Source organism: Lolium perenne, chromosome 2 (assembly GCF_019359855.2).
Source record: "Lolium perenne isolate Kyuss_39 chromosome 2, Kyuss_2.0, whole genome shotgun sequence".
Classification (NCBI taxonomy): Eukaryota; Viridiplantae; Streptophyta; class Magnoliopsida; order Poales; family Poaceae; genus Lolium; species Lolium perenne.
This window is the reverse complement of record NC_067245.2, coordinates 283,625,499-283,642,811: the sequence shown is the minus strand read 5'-3', so window position 1 is coordinate 283,642,811 and position 17,313 is coordinate 283,625,499. Positions and strand designations below refer to the sequence as shown.

The 17,313-nt window shown below is 44.8% G+C and overlaps 1 protein-coding gene across 1 annotated transcript; it reads right to left on the bottom strand.

Moving 5' to 3' along the window:
• Window positions 1–11,684: 11,684 nt before the first annotated feature.
• Window positions 11,685–16,353, bottom strand: LOC127336585 (uncharacterized). Its single transcript, XM_051363416.1, has 7 exons — window positions 16,108–16,353; window positions 15,563–15,637; window positions 14,922–15,432; window positions 13,013–13,395; window positions 12,488–12,708; window positions 12,255–12,393; window positions 11,685–12,131 (listed from the first exon to the last, which is right to left on the bottom strand). Exons 1-7 carry the CDS (start codon window positions 16,270–16,272, stop codon window positions 11,946–11,948), a joined length of 1,680 nt encoding a protein of 559 aa, XP_051219376.1. The 5' UTR covers window positions 16,273–16,353; the 3' UTR covers window positions 11,685–11,945.
• Window positions 16,354–17,313: the final 960 nt, after the last annotated feature.

The window sequence follows — 17,313 nt, the reverse complement described above, 5'->3', positions numbered from 1 at the left end:
TAAAGATAAAGTGAATAAGGAGTCGTACTACCATATTCAATAGTGATTTTGGATAAATATGGTGAAAGAATAATATTCAAAATGCAGCGAAGGAACAGAAGAAGGAAGAATAATACTAACCGAGAAACATAAACTGAGCATAGAGGCGGAGAAGCTGACACTTGAGTAGCATACGGTGAACATACAGTCAAAGAAACATGGCATTAATAGATTTGCTAAAGAGTTAAAAATTATGTGATACAAGTTCTATGGATGAGAACCAAAGAAGTATTTTGATGGCATGAATGCGAGAATCATGGCTTGCAATACCATTATGGGTGTTTGATTTATCTTGCTTTATATTTGTGTCATGAACTTAGCTTCAGAGTTTATGTGTTTTAATCATGAAACTTTATATGTTGGTTGATGAACATTTTTTTACTTTTTTGGTGCATACTATGTGTGCAAAACTTTGATTCAGATTTTAATTGTGGTTTTCAAAAGTTTGAATTTGAAATATTATCATTTTTTGTAGTAGAAACATGTTTGAATTATGGTTGTCAAGAACTCAATATATTTCTCATGCATATAGCTTGTGTAAGCTAGATATGAAAAAGGGAGGGAAATAAAGAATAGGTGAGACTTTACGGGACAGTTGGAGTATACCCGCCAAAACAAGAACCTCTCTAAAGTAGGGAGCCTCCTACTTGCTGGCAAGTAGATAGGGATGCCAAGGGGTGTTGGAGATGCTCTAAATTATGAATTGGTCATATAAATTAGTACACCGACACTAGCATTATATATCCTAGGAATGAAAAAATCACGAAGAACCTCGAAGTGTTTCAAAAATGCATAAGTCGGTCTTGAAAGCCCCTAAATTTCAAACCTCATAGGGTGGATCATACTTTCCCGTGTTTCTTTTCTATGTAGCATGTAGAATAAATGAATGAGCCAACAAAACTTTGTATGGATGGATTTTGGCACTCTAGTTTCTTAGAAGGTTAGATTCTATGAAAAACATTACCTTATGCTTTAGTATTTTGCGTTCATCTTCTATATCTGACAATAGCCAGACAATGACAGATCAATCTAAGTTGTTGAGCATTATACTCAACAACCTTTGGGTTAACCATCTCCTTGCCCTTGGATCAAATTGATGAAAGCGTATGTGGAAGAACATGGATCCCTAACTACTCGTCGTCCCCTCTTTCACCACTACAAGCTACTTCACGACATCTCATATCATGGTAGTGTGATCAACTGATGTAGAGGCAGGGGCCAAGCCCCCTTCTCGGAAAAATGTTGTGTTGTATCACACCTTATATCATTGTTTCTCTAGTGAAGGCCACCATGACGACGGTTTGGATAGCATAGACAAGGCCAACTCTCTGTTGACTGCCAAAACCCACCGGCGGGCAGCGACTGTCAACACGGTAGAGCCGGGAAGAGCCTAGAGCTGCGGCTGGCTGAGACCCCTCCGAGCGACGGCCCGCAAAGCTCTTCTGGTCACACGTCCGATGCGAAGTGCAAGGGCGTGCCACCTGACCTATACCTGGTCAGGAAGGTGATGGAGATGCCTCGCTTAATTTCCTGCATGGCATACACGTAAACATTAAATACGAGCCTCGATCGGCTCTCAGGTAATCCTGTGAATCGGCTCAAGGAGCCGATCCACCCATGATTCGTACGGGGTGCACGAATGTATGGTGGTCCTGCTTGATCAAGATAAAGCTAATGAGATCTACGACGATTTAGGGTTTTCACCGCATAATCGGATCATCCTACTCCAGGTTGGGCCTCGCGGCCACGAACGGTGATCGTAAGCCGATCCTAAACAAGGCCTAAAAACCAACATGAAGTTGATCCCCGGAACATCCTGTTTAGGACTTGCGAACGACACCCTACGTGCCGCTGGATCCTCCACCCCTTCGTAAGGCCTAACTATTGTAGATATTAAACTAATCCTTGCAGAGCAAGGAGCAATCGTAACGGATCAGATCTACTAAATAATGATCAAGCGGGGTGCCCCCCCCACAACCTAGCTAGGTGTTAGTGCCGCTACACAAGCAAGGGTGGCCCTACGCTATCATGTTAAGCTAAGACCTATGGTAAACCTAACACATCTCTGATAACTACGTTGCTCGCCATCAACAAGGCTTCAGTACGAGCAACGCATGAACAACGTGGAGCTTGTGCTGCCTAGATCGCAAGATGCGATCTAGGCAGCATGTCGCTTACCGGATAGAAACCCTCGAGACGAAGGAGTTGGCGATGCGCCGAGATTGGTTTGTTTGGTTGAACGTGAGTTGTTGTTTTTTTTCCATAAACCCTAGGTACATATTTATAGTCCAAGGGACTTTCTAATTCAGGCGTGCACCTAACCGTGCACGGGTAAAACTCTAACTTCTAACTTAAGATACGATCTAATAAATTACAGATACAAGGGCAAACTAGCCCAAACTTGGTACACAAGGCCGATTCACGCATTTCTTCCATGCACATATCTTCAAGCCCATATTGATCGCGGCCCACCTCTGACTCGGTCAAATTCTGGTGATAACACATGCCCCCCTGGTTTTGGAATTGGTAATTCCAAAATCACTCTGCTTTCTTTCGTCGGGTCATGTCGTGGCAGAACCGTTGCAGTATCCTTCATCATGATGCCTTGCCTTCTCAACTTCTCCGCGTGACTTGGCAGTTTTTTTTTTCTTTAGGCACCACTTCCTCGGAAACTGCTGTGGCATTGAATTTCCACTATATCCCCTTTTATTTAACCGCTACGAACAGTTATCCTCTGCATCTCCTTTGCATTAGCACTCCAAAAGCCCTCCTGCGCCACCATGTCTTCTTCCTCCTCTGCCCCATCGGATCTTGCCAGCCAGTCCTCCACGTCCCGTGAGCCGACGCCGGAGTACAACCCGGCGGAGGTCCACGCGGCCAACACCCGCCGCGCCATTGCGGCCGGGGAGGAGTCTAGCCACGACTTCTCCATCTGGTCAGAGGACGACAAGTCCCTGACCGACGGGGAGAGCGACCTCCGCTTCCTCGCCGTTGGGGAAACGGAGGAGGAGAGCGACGACGACAGCTTCTCCTGCGACTTCACCTCTTCCGAAGAGGAAGAGGAGGAGCAAGAAGAGGAGGAGGATGACACCTCCTCCGACGAGCCGCCGGCCAAGCGGTTCTGCCCTTGGCCGGGCAACCTCAGCGATTTCGACAGCGACGATGACGCTGACGAAGAAGATGAGGACAATGAGGGCCCGGTCGGCGGCCACTGGAGCGACGACGAGCCCGCCGGAAGCAGCGCCGATAGCGGCGACGACGGCGACGACGAGGGCAGTGACGGCCCGTAGATAGGACCTCTAGAATAGGGCCAGTAGTAGTAGATGGGGCAATGTATCCCCTAGTATTTCCTTTTGAGAGCAATCAGCTCTTTATGTAAGAAATCTCGCCTATCAATGAAGAACTTTTCCCCAATTTGATTTTGCCGATTTCCTTTGAGCTTAATTTAGCCGATTCCTTCTCATACTGACCTTGCCGATTCGCCCCCTTTGCCAATGCGTAATGAGCCGATAGCAACGCATCAGTCCTTTGAAATTCACCCTTCCCTTCTTCAGCTGATGATTTTCTAAATCTGGTGGATAATGTAAAATTCTTCAGGAAAACCTTTGAATCCTTCCAACCAAACCCAATGGTCCTCTTCAATACTCATCATTTGTGAAGAAGGTTGCAATGAAAGATCAGCCGATGGTATCCCAATCGGCTCTTTGAACAGAACAAGACAGAGTATCCACCAGGCCTGCTGCCCCCCGAGCCTTACTCGAGGCGAGAATGTTAGAGAGAATGCGCCAAAGCCGATCCCCTTTCTTCCTTAGACAGCCGATATACCCCTTCTGTCAACACGGCTGAACTAATATCAACAAGAAGTCTCAGGTACCCGGATCAGCTTGAAGCAACTTCCATTGTTTTACTCCTGCGACAAAGCAGAAGGCACCACAGTTGGCCGGGATCTGGTGGAGATTCAGTAAACCTCGCATAATTCCACTAGAGTCGATGGCTGCGCATCGGCTGCTTCTCAATTCTAAAGTCGATGCCCTTGCATCGGCTGTCCAAAAAAAATTTTTTTTACTGGCCTATCGGCCCCCAATATTTCATTGCACACATGTCCTCCTACATCTGTTCCCAAGTTCATCGTGTTTAGGTGCCCCCCGAGCCGAATCTGTCAGGGCATGGCAGATATCGGCTCTGTAATTCATACGTCGGCTCCGGTAGGAACAAGGACGGACACAAGCAGAACATGTGGTGAGGATAATTTTGGCCGATTGCTGGAATCGGCCTCCATATCTATTGGAGCGCTGACTGAAGGTTCTGTAATGTTCCTTCATAATATTTTTGGGGCCGATCACAGGGATCAGCCTTGCCATGTTTGATCACCGCTTCGTTTAAGCTACATGGTCAGGCCAGTGGATAAAACCAGCTTAACCCTTCCCTTCGTCACGTCGATGCGCTCGCAGTCGTCCAAATTGATACCTGAGAGGGGTTCTTGGCCTGCTGCTTCCCATGCGTTCATGCCAGCCGTTGAAATTTCGGCTGAGTCATCGGCCTGGACGACCTCTACCTCATCTCCATCCCACTGTATTATGCATTGGTGCATCGTGGAGGGAATGCAGCAGTTGGCGTGGATCCAATCTCTTCCTAGCAGAACAGCATAAGTGCTCGTGCTATCGACGATGAAGAACGTTGTAGGGATAGTTTTCCTTCCTACGGTCAGGTCCACGTTCAGAACACCTTGTGCCTCAGACGCTTGGCCGTTGAAATCGCTCAATGTCACGTCGGTCTTGATTAGATCTGAGCTAGAACGTCCCAGCCGACGTAGCATAGAGTACGGCATGATGTTAACTGTCGCTCCGGTGTCCACCAGCATCTTATTTACAGGCCTCCCATCGATATATCCTCGCAAGTACAGGGCCTTCAGATGTCTGTAGCTCTTTTCTCGTGGCTTCTCAAAGATAACCGGCCGTGGGCCGCAGTCAAGTTGTGCCACGGGTACCTCGTCTAATCCTGGAGCACTGAACTCCGAAGGAAGGATGAACACCATGTTTGTACCAGCCGATGTTTCATCATCGGCTTTCCTTTGCTTGGGGCGCCACTCCATTTTCCGTGGACGACCCTCTTCACCCAGGGTCCGCTGAACTTTCGCAGCCAGATCAGGTCGTGCCTTCCTTAGCGTATGCAAGTACAACCTTTCGGCTTCCTCCAGGCCGCGCAACCGCTGAACCCTGCGCTTTTGGGAACGGCTGAGTCCGTCAGGGCACCACCTTGGCCGGTGGCACCTGTCTTCTTCTTCTTCTCCCTCATCTTCTGAATCCTCGAGATCCGCCCAACGAGGTGACTCAGCGCGTTTACTTTGTGGCGGGAGAGGCCCTAGGCGCTTGAACACAGACACGTTGGCTGCCTCCTTCTTCTTCTGGTTGCATTCTGGGCAATTGCCGATTGTGGGCAATCGGCTCATTCCTGAATCCCAGCGATGTCCGAAGAAGGCAGTCCCAATGCCCGGCGTTGTCATCTTGCTCCCTTGATTTTTCCGTGGCACGGCGCTCGTGCTCCTCCTCATCGCGATCCTGCCGACGATGTCTTCTGGCTTCTCTAGCCAGACGATCCCTCTCATCATCATAGCTGGACTGTCGGCGTTGGTCATACTGCCTTACATACTTGTTGAGGAGGTGATCAGAGAGAGGTCGCCGATATCTAATGTTCTTCACCTCTCCCTCTCGTGACGTAGCGCTCGCCATCATGATGGAGCCGATCGCGTGGAGCGGCCTCCTCTGTGTCCTTGCTATGAGAGCAGCTGCCCTCATCTCCATCTTTGCCAGAGTGATTCCCAGGTCCTACCATGTTGATGCTGAACGAGGATCCTGGCTGGCAACCTTCAGGGTAGGTGAAATCTACCATGTTAACGGCGGGGAAGGGCTGGGTATCGACCTTCATGGCGTACTGGTTGAAAATTAGACGCCCCTTCTCTATCGCCGCTTGGATGTGCTGACGCCACACCCTGCAGTCGTTGGTGGCATGGAAGAGCGAGTTGTGCCATTTGCAGTATGGCTTTCCGTTCAGCTCTTGCGCCGTGGGGAATTTGAGACCTTCAGGAATCGTCAACTGCTTCTCCTTGAGCAGGAGGTCGAAGATTTGCTCAGTCTTGGTCACGTCAAAATCAAATCCCCTGGGTGGGCCTGGTGGCTGTACCCATTGGCAGGACACGGGGGTTGCTCCCCTAGTCCATTTAGCCCCTGCGACCTCATGGTCTCCCGCAGGAACTTCGTCTTCCTCCGCATCGACCAGGACTACCGCACGTTTGAACTTGTCTTGGTACAGTCCGGTGGCGCTGTTCATATGCTGACAGCTTCTGAACCATGTGCGCCGCCGAGGGATAATCTGCTTGGGAGGCCATGTCCTTGAGCTGTGTTGCAAGGCCTGCTACTGCCAACTCGATCGTTTCCTTTTCGATTATTCGAACCGAATAGCATCGGTTCCTAAGATGCCCGAAGCGCCGGATGTATTCTCGTCACGCTTCTCCGCGCTTCTGACGTAGTTGTGCTAGATCGGCAATGCCAGACTCGGAAGCTTCTGAATGGTATTACATATGGAACTGCTCTTCCAACTACTTCCAAGTCCGGATAGAGTCTGGTGGCAATGAGGTATACCATCCGAAAGCCGATCCCGTGAGGGACTGTGAGAAGAGCCTCACGCGTAGCTGATCCGACACTGAAGCCGGTCCTAGTTGTGCCAAATATCGGCCGACGTGCTCGATGGAGCTGGAGCCATCTGATCCACTGAATTTGGAGAAATCAGGGAGCCGATATTTAGGTGGCAGCGGGATCATCTCGTACTCGTCGGGGTACGGCTTGGAATAGCCGATTGCCCTTCTTTTCGGCACCATGCCGAACTGGTCTCTCAGTATGGTACTGATCTGATCCGCTGTGCTGGCTGCAGGAGTTGAACTCTGAAGATTCGCCGGGGTGGCGTACTTAGCCAGCCATGTTTGCTTTTCCAGCTCTGAGCCAACTGCAGGAGCTGAGCTCTGGAGGTTCGTCGGGGTGGCGTACTTAGCTAGCCACGTCTGCTTCTCAAGCTCTGTCGCTGACGTTCCTCCTGTTTTCGCCGGAGTCCCTGATGTTGTGGCCTGGTTCGTGAGTGCCCGCTTGCCACAATCTGGCACATACGTGCACGCGTATCCGTGAGGGATCTCCTTAGGCGCCTCAGGCAAGAACTGGTAGTCACTAGGGTCACCACCAATCTTGTAGACGACGAATGCCGGTGTAGCCGGCACTTCTGGTGCTGCCAACGCATATGGCAGCGGTGGACGGGACTGGAGTGGCAACTCTCCTTGATGCGTCCCGAGAGCTGGTCCTGACGGCGAGTACTGGTGCCTCATGATCTCCTGGATCACGCGAAGAGCGACACGCTCCAACGTGTTGACCAGGTTCTCAGAGTGGCGGTGTAGCGAATGAGCCACCAAGTAGTTGATCTCCTGCCGTAGGCCCCTGGTGCGTTCCTCCGACGGGGCAGAGAGGTCTATCCCATCGAGTGCACCTTCCGGTGAGAACCCCTTCCATCTGATGCCATGGGAACGGGTTCTCTGAAAAGAGCCAATGAGGTCGGCTTCGAGGGTGACTTTGATCTCGTCATACCTCTTCTTGAGCTCGTCGGGCAGCTCCTCGTAGGTGACTGGCGTGCCGTCCGCCATCTCAGATGTAGATGGCGATGTGGTTGATGTAGACGATTGTCCCACCGGGCGTGCCAGAATGTGTTGACTGCCAAAACCCACCGGCGGGCAGCGACTGTCAACACGGTAGAGCCGGGAAGAGCCTAGAGCTGCGGCTGGCTGAGACCCCTCCGAGCGACGGCCCGCAAAGCTCTTCTGGTCACACGTCCGATGCGAAGTGCAAGGGCGTGCCACCTGACCTATACCTGGTCAGGAAGGTGATGGAGATGCCTCGCTTAATTTCCTGCATGGCATACACGTAAACATTAAATACGAGCCTCGATCGGCTCTCAGGTAATCCTGTGAATCGGCTCAAGGAGCCGATCCACCCATGATTCGTACGGGGTGCACGAATGTATGGTGGTCCTGCTTGATCAAGATAAAGCTAATGAGATCTACGACGATTTAGGGTTTTCACCGCATAATCGGATCATCCTACTCCAGGTTGGGCCTCGCGGCCACGAACGGTGATCGTAAGCCGATCCTAAACAAGGCCTAAAAACCAACATGAAGTTGATCCCCGGAACATCCTGTTTAGGACTTGCGAACGACACCCTACGTGCCGCTGGATCCTCCACCCCTTCGTAAGGCCTAACTATTGTAGATATTAAACTAATCCTTGCAGAGCAAGGAGCAATCGTAACGGATCAGATCTACTAAATAATGATCAAGCGGGGTGCCGCCCCCACACCTGAGATAGGTGTGAGGGCGGCTAGACATGCAAGGGTTGCACTACGCTAGCATGTTACGCGAAGAACTATGCTAACCCTAACACATTTATGATAACTACGTTGCTCGCCATCAACAAGGCTTCAGTACGAGCAACGCATGAACAACGTGGAGCTTGTGCTGCCTAGATCGCAAGATGCGATCTAGGCAGCATGTCGCTTACCGGATAGAAACCCTCGAGACGAAGGAGTTGGCGATGCGCCGAGATTGGTTTGTTTGGTTGAACGTGAGTTGTTGTTTTTTTTCCATAAACCCTAGGTACATATTTATAGTCCAAGGGACTTTCTAATTCAGGCGTGCACCTAACCGTGCACGGGTAAAACTCTAACTTCTAACTTAAGATACGATCTAATAAATTACAGATACAAGGGCAAACTAGCCCAAACTTGGTACACAAGGCCGATTCACGCATTTCTTCCATGCACATATCTTCAAGCCCATATTGATCGCGGCCCACCTCTGACTCGGTCAAATTCTGGTGATAACACTCTCCTGTTACACTATCCCTTCAATGATCACGAGAGCCAATATCCAAGTGCATAAAAAGTTGTCTTTTGGAACTTAGTAAAAGGCTCATATGTAATTTAAGGGAATGGAGAAATAACATGTACGTGGATATTGAGTATTTTGTGTCCATAAATTTTGGTGAGAAAGTATGACCACTCGACTGCGACACTGTCAAGTTTAATGAGCGGAGTGGCGGAGACATGAACTAGCAGGGTCCATGGGTCTCCCAAGTGCATTTATGTGTACATAATTATCCTTCAAATTTCATAGGAAAAATCTACTAATATATGGTACAGTCGTTCTTATCGGTAGTCCATCCATATAGCTCCTATACCTCTAATTCCGGGCTTTGTTGTTACCCCCACACAAACTGGTAAGCTCGAATTTCTTCTTGTCTCAATCGTCGCATCCACACCACATTGTCATGTTTTCGTCATCTCCATCATGGTCTAGGTTTGCCTCTAACGCCACCCCCGTCTCTGGATCACTGTGCTCGAATCATGGAGAAATTGTATGGCCGGTAAATCAACAACCCTTGATGAAATTACAGTCGCCTCGGCTTCAGCAAAGCCGAAAATAGTTGCTACTTACTCGGTACAGTCCGCTCAAAGCATGTTACAACTGACTCCTAATAAGTTGTTACTACTACACACATCAAAATGTTTTCATGTTTTAGTGTTGCGGTAAGAGGCATCGAACACAATCAGCCTACAGAATTTAAACTCCCGATATGGATGACAACTCGTTTCTTTAAACAAATACAATATTTTTGCCACTTTGACATGGGGGGCCTTGGCAGGCTTTGTATATTAGAAAAATGTCATTTTTCAATCAGCTAATGCATCAGCCGGTTCATATTGAATGCACGTAGTTTTTTTGTCTCGTCGATGATTTTCGGTCCGTTGACTATTGCTTCTACCGTTCACACATGGTGGACCCTATAGCTGTTTACGGTTGATTTTTTCCTACTCGTACACACGGAGCAGTGCAACACTATGCCTTCACATGCTCTAGACAACCCATACAACTTGGCTCTTTTTCCTACTCCTAGGCATGCACCACTAGACCACCAGTCAAGGACCAATGTACTAATATGCATGCATGTGTTGATCTGTTATGTCCACACAAGGTTATTTGGATTTTATTGTTATTAGGTATTTAAATTTTATTTTACGCTTGTTGTCTAAAGGCCAGCCTTTGCTGCGAAGGGTTGTAGCCGACGCTCAATTGATTTAAGTATTTTGTTGTGACATTTTTTGTGTAACGGTACATGCGTACTTTTTGGTTGTTGTAAAGGTACATAAATTATGCTGCATATACACAACAATTTGGTTGATCATTTTCTATATTTTGTTATGACCTTTTGATGCAATGATACATACGTGATTTTCTTTTGTTGTGAAAGTACACAAATTGTGCTACAGACACACACAAATTTTGATTCAATCATTTTCGAGTATGTTGTGATATTTTGCTACAATGCTACATACATGCTTTTTTGTTGTGAATGTACACAGATTATGCTACAAACATACACCAATTTTGATTTAATCATTTTCGATTTTCTTATGAGTTGCTATAGTGCTACATTAGTGCTTTTATTCTACTGTGAAAGTAAACAAATTATGCTGCAAACATACAAATATTTTTCTTCAACAACTTTCTCTTTTGTGTTGAGATTTCGCTGCAATGTTACATACAGACTTATTAATAAAATAAAAAATTATGCTACAAATATAAGATTATTTTGCTTCGAAGATTTTCGGTATCTGTTTAGAGCTTTTGCTACAATGTTACATATCTGTTCTTTGGATTGAAAATACAAACAATATGCTACACAAAAAATGCACCGCTCGCTATCCTGATGCTCGCCGTCACCACCCTCACTGGTCACAAGACAGTTGGTGGCCAAAAACCACGAGTTGCACGCCAAAGTGCTCGGCAGGCTGGTAGCGTAGTTTCCAATAATTCTGAATCTCTACCGCCCGAGATCGATCATTCCTGCTTCATTTTTCTCACACATGTATCTTTGTTCTCCTCCCAGAGGAGTAGAAGCTGCACGGAGCACCACGTCTGAGACTGAACCTGGAACGTTCAGTCCATTCGTCGGCAAAAACCAGGCGCGCAGTTTATCAACTGAGTTAAATTCCTACGACATCTAGCAATCAGTCTAGTGATGAAAGTGGCGTTTCTACCATGCGTGTTTTATCCGTCTATTTGGTGCTTTGCATTACGTGTTGAAATGTTTCATCAAGTTCGTCACATTCCAGATGCAAGCACGAGAATTACACGAATTGACCTGCAATGAAACATGGTGAAACACAGTAGAAATACATTCTTTGTATACTGATGGCATATTGCTTAGAACCGTTGCAGATGTCACCGATTTGGAAAATATCATACGATGTTTCTTGGACATGTGGACCTAGACCCCAGTGTCATCCTAAAACGGGACAGCACTTTCCAGTTTAGGTGTGTAAATACATTCTCATTCAGAAGGAGTTGCAGGGGTGCTAGGGGTCAGGCAAAGGGATGAACACATTTCGCTACAGATGGGCAGTGATATTGTGATAGCACGACACCAAGAAGAACTTTAATGTCCAGCGATCAAGTACTTAAAAGGTATGTGAGAGCAGCAAAGGAAGCAACGCATGCCTTTTTTGTTTCGAAGAAAAAATTGTACGGGCTTATTGCCAACGTTTTGTTACCCTGAATCCAGAAAACTTTGCAGTTATAAAGATCTTGTGCATAACTGATGTTCCTCAACGTAAAAACAAAATGATTTTCTGGGTTGAGAGATTTCACTAATCATCGATAACATTCACGGTAAAAATGAAATTGTAGGTGCAACTATTGCTATTTGAAAATTGAAACTGTATATATAAATGTACAGGCACGGGAATATAACTGTTCTTCTCAACGAGGAACAGCTTCACCGTAGCTGAAACAAATTCCTCACCCTTAGATATCCTCACAAGGATGCTAATTGAGAGTCATCCTTCTTCTTTGGTCTAGTCTTGGCAATGTCGGGGTTGACAGTGTGCTGCTTGCACCCTCGAGGGCCATAGTGCTCTGAGCTCTTCCGCACCACCTTCCGGCACTGAGCACAATGATGAACCCGGCAGGCCTCACAGAAGACGTGGTTGTTGTTTCCCAGCTGCTCACATCAGAGATGATGTTTTCGTTTACCAGAATCAAGTGGGAAAGTCAATAAACTACAACTAACTTCATATCCCAATAAAACTAATCAACAGCTATCTACAGCCAACAAAAAAATTACCTTGTAAGTTATCTGGTGGCAACTCGGGCACGGATGCGGTTTGCATACTCCCAGTTTCAGTTTTCTCACTAGCTCTTTGATAGAACCAGCCGTATCCAGCTTCTCTGTCAGCTTCTCATAATCCCTTCTACATTGTTCACTTTCAAAGGGGAGCACAGGTTCAGATTTGGAATTCAGAGAATATCAATGGGACATGATGTTTGACAGGTGCTCACTTGAACAGAAGAACCTACCTTGTATGAGTAGGATTTAGTGGCTTGCGACAACCATAGCAGAACGACTTATTACAGTTCCTACAACGCATGTGGTCGCAGCCTGACACGCGTGAGATTGCAGTGCCACAATGCGGACATGGAACAGAAGAACGAAGTATTTCCTTGATACTGCGTATTTCATCTGCCAAGTTACTTGATCCAGCATAGCCTTTGCATAAATTGCGTACCTTTTCGCGTTCCTGTGTAAAACAAATAGTACACTGAACACTGTGATCTCAAGCCTAAAGTGTTAAAGAAAATTATATTTACAAGTTCTGAACTACATATGTTTTATATATCATGAAATATCTAATAAATTTTTTTCATCCCCAAGTCCCTAGTTCTTAATTTTGAAATTTAGCTCTTATAGTGAATATCGCAGCTAATACTTGTGACAGGAAAAACAGAATATGTAGAGTTTAGATGGATTGAATTGAGGATGAGATGATAGTTCAGAACTTCCTACAAAAAAGAGAATATGTAGTGTTCAGAGAAATTTTGAACCTCCAAAGAGAGAAGCTTTTCTTCCGGAGTAAGGCATCTCTCCCCCACATGACGACGATCTCTGCAGCGGGTACAGAAGCTGAAGAGGCACTTGGAGCACTGGGCGTTGTCCTCATCTTCCAGGCAAGCTGTTTGACATCTTGGACGGTAAGCTACATCAGCCATTGAGTCCAGAGTCCTTTGGAGTATCAACCTTTCCCACCGTTCAAAATCTACCTCTCCTAGCAAGCTCTTCAGTAGATTAGGAGGAACGAAGCCTCCGCATTTGTTATCAGGGCACACCAATTTCATGACTGATCCTTCCTTCACATGCATTCTTGAGTATGTTTCCATGCAATTCCGGCAAAAGTAATGACCGCATGGAAGTTTTATGAAGTCGATGCCTGATAATAAACAAAAGATACAAATTTAACTTTTGGAATTCCAGATTCCAGACATGATGGAACTAGGATTGTCCATGATTATAGAAACATGCCCACGGTTAATTGTGCTAATCTTGGAAATTATAGAAACTTTGTAAAGATGCTTACAATTTTATATTATTGCAGTGAATATAAGCTTGTCGTCGAATAAGTCAGGTTCTTTAGTTGTTTGTGCTGTACATTGGTTTCAGCGGAACCTTGTAAATTACTTTTATTTACTCACAGTATATACAGTTAGCAGGAGCACCGTGCACCAAATTTGTTAGTATCGTTTAGATATGAGGCACACAAAAATTAGGTATTTCGGTCAGTTTACCTTAGACTGCTCATAGTGGGAATAACGTAGCTAGTAACATCACACATCTCAAAGCATTTTGGTGATATGGCATGCTAATAAATGAAGAAAGAGAGTGAGGTGGTAACTAGCTATGTTACCATAACATCACACATCTCAAGGCAAGATGAGTCTACAATATAATAAATGATACAATGCATGACACCACATATAAGTTATTACCCACTATGAAGATAATAACCTAGACTAGTAACATGACATATGTTACTAGTCTAAGTTACTCCCCACTATGACCAACCTTATAAACTGGTCATTTTCCCTTTTCTTAATGAAAAGGCAGAGCTCATGCCAGTTGCTCCAAAAAAAAAAAAGGTATTTCCTTTGTCCGGTTTAACTTGTATACTAACTAGGTGAAATAAGTCTGAACTAAAATTAGAATTGTACTTATTTCTAATGATGGCATGTGCTGATTTTACATAAAAACAGTATATCATGAGACTAGATATGCCCTGCAATATCAGAGTACGAGTATTTTCTTTGAAATTTGTGCTCATTGCAAAGTAGGTGAGTTCTTCTAATGGGTATATACCAGGGGACTAAAATTCCAGAAAACTTTATCGGAATTTGGATTGCATATGGGTTGAAAGTTAAAACCATGGTCCCCTGGCTCCATGGAGCCACCCTGTTGTGAAATAACGAATAGCAAGTCCTGCAAGAATAGACCTGATCTGACAAAAATCCACTTTGCCTCCTAGGTGTATATGCACCCATTGCATGAAAATCACATTTCAAAATGACAAAAAAAGCTGGAAAATAAGTTGCGCCTATGTCCAGACATTTTATGTTTGGAGATCCCTTATGTTTGCACACAAAGTTTTGGGAAAAAAGAACATTTTATGTGACCTGTGAAAAAAAAACAATTTTAGATTCTCCGATATTACTCTTCACGAGACATTTTTTGTCTATTTAAACAGGCCACAAAAAATATTATTTTTTCGCGAAACTTTGTGTGGAACATAGTATGCCCGGATGTACACGCGAGATTTCATATCGATTTTTTTTTACAATTTAGAATATGTTTTTTATACATTTTTCATAATAGGTGTATTTACACCTATTAGCCAAAACATAACTTAGTACGAAAACGAGCACCGGGGAGAGTATCTGAGCATCAATGGGGCATACGAATTACCTTTGTACTCACTGAAGCAAATCATGCAGACATGAAGGCCATTCAGAAATGCTTCTTGGCATTGCTCGTCATTGTAGTTGATCAACCGTTGAACGACATTGTCTACAGAGAGAATCTCTCTGTCAAGACCAACATCCACAGGATCTGTCATACTATCATCAGGTTGTCGTATGACTATTCCGTCGTCGAAGCCAAGATGAGAAAGTGTAGAGCTCTGCAGCCATTGCACCCACTCAAAAACAACTTCCTGCCCAGGTTGTTGCGCCCAGATCGAGTCGAGCATGTGACAAAGGGAGGAAATCTTCACACTATCCAACCACTGTACACCGAGAATGAAGTAGGGAGAATGATGGCTCGGGTACGATGGAGGCATAAGGCATGTCAGTGATATTGGAGCCAAGTGCTCGACACTGAATGTGTGAAAGAACCGGTTGTTTGGGTAATCATCAACACCCTGCAGAAGTTCTGCGGACACAGAGATACCATCTGGAATTTCACAATGCACATGGATCTGCAAAGAATTGAAGACGGAAAAAATGAGTATCCCCTTTTTTTGTGATTGTTGTGTCCTGTAAGTCTGGAACCAATAAAAACAACAATACTTTCCTCAAGAAAATAATAAATATAGAAAACCGAATTACCTGGAACGACCGTGGCACAGATTTTTCATCAAAAATATCTAGCTTGTCTCCATAAATTGCCTCCAGTGCGAGCATCTGGGAACCATACGTCAGAGAAAAATTACATCGGCGAGTTTTGAAATTTACTATATTGCACATTCGTCTAAATTTGAGAAAAATAAAAAAAATCACCGTCTGTTTTTGTAACACAGATTCACCATCTGTTTTTGTAACACATGATTTTGGCATTCAAAAATTATTAAGTCTAAGTCTCAGAGAACAAATACTATGTAGTATTAAGTTATCTGTATTTACCTTTTTTTTTTACAAATCCTCAAGTGTCACTCTAATTAATTCTGCATCATCTTATTACAAATTAAGTTGGAGTGATTCCAAATCACTACATAACACAAAGAGCACGGTGTGCAGATTGGTCATGGACAACACATGGGGGGAACATAGCAACAATCAATCGTGGTTTGCAATGACGATTCCGGTTTTTCTGCTACAAATGTATTATCCACCTAGCCTGAGACTTGAGCGATATTGTAGGATGGTGGCGGTACCTCGTCTTCCTGGAGTTGGTCGTTGGAGCGCAGCTGGTCGTCCGGCTGATCGAGCTCGTCTCCCTCCTGACGATCCCGTAGCGCCATCTCGCGCAGCCTCCGCACCGCCTCCGGTGACGGCGAGACGCCGCCCTGGCCGTGGGAGCCGCCTGGAGCGCTCTCCATGAGTGGACTGCGGGTGGCGGCCGGAGCGGGCTTTCTGGTGCTTCTTGCGCACGAGTTTGGGTTGGGTACACACGGGTTTGATCCTGGTAGGGCCGAGGTAATCGTAACGGAGTTGCACGAACTTATTTGCCGGGTTTGGCGATGGTCGAAAACGGAACGGGGAACGGAACTAGTAGAGAACCCCCTTTAGTACCGGTTTTAAAGGGTCTTTAGTACCGGTTTTGGAACCAGTACTAAAGGTAGTACCGGTTCCTTACGAACCGGTAATAAAGGCTATTTCGTTTAATTTTTTTAATCCATTTTTTCTAATTATTTTGCACTCCCTCTTTTATTTTATTTTTTTCACTCCCTTTTTTTTATTTTTTTCAGAATTTCTATTATTTTCGTTAGTCTCTAACTACACTTTATCTCTAGTCAAATTACTTACCCGTGATCAAACTTCCTGGTCGGTCACCCATCCTCACACTACTCCCGCACTAGCACGCTTAACTTTCGAGTTCCACTTCCAAGTGCTTCGCGCGCATGTATGTGATAGTACTATCATATCAATCATATTAACATGTTGATCGATGTCACACTTCTTTATTGTTTAAAATCCAAATAATTCTTTTAATAAACAAAAGTAATGATGTAATAATAATATTAAATAAATAATTTAAATTAAATTTTCTAATTTGTCTTATTTTTAATTATTTTTAAAAAAATTAATATTTTTTTGCCAAACCTAAAACCTAAAAATTTGAAAATCTTATAATTTGCTAAAAGTAATAGTAATATTTTAGGACTCAAAAAATCTTATAATTATTAATTTTAATTTTTTTTAAAATAAAAAATATATAAAATTCTAAATTTCTGGAAAAAAACTAAAATCTTCTTGCTTTCATATTTTCATTTTGGAATTTTGAGAATCTAAAAATTGGCTAACCGGGTAAACCCTGGTGAATTCGGATGTAACTTTTTCTCACGATGATTTTGATATATTATACGCATTTTTCCGACGTCGTATGCAAAAATTAATGCGATTTTACCATTTTTCAAACT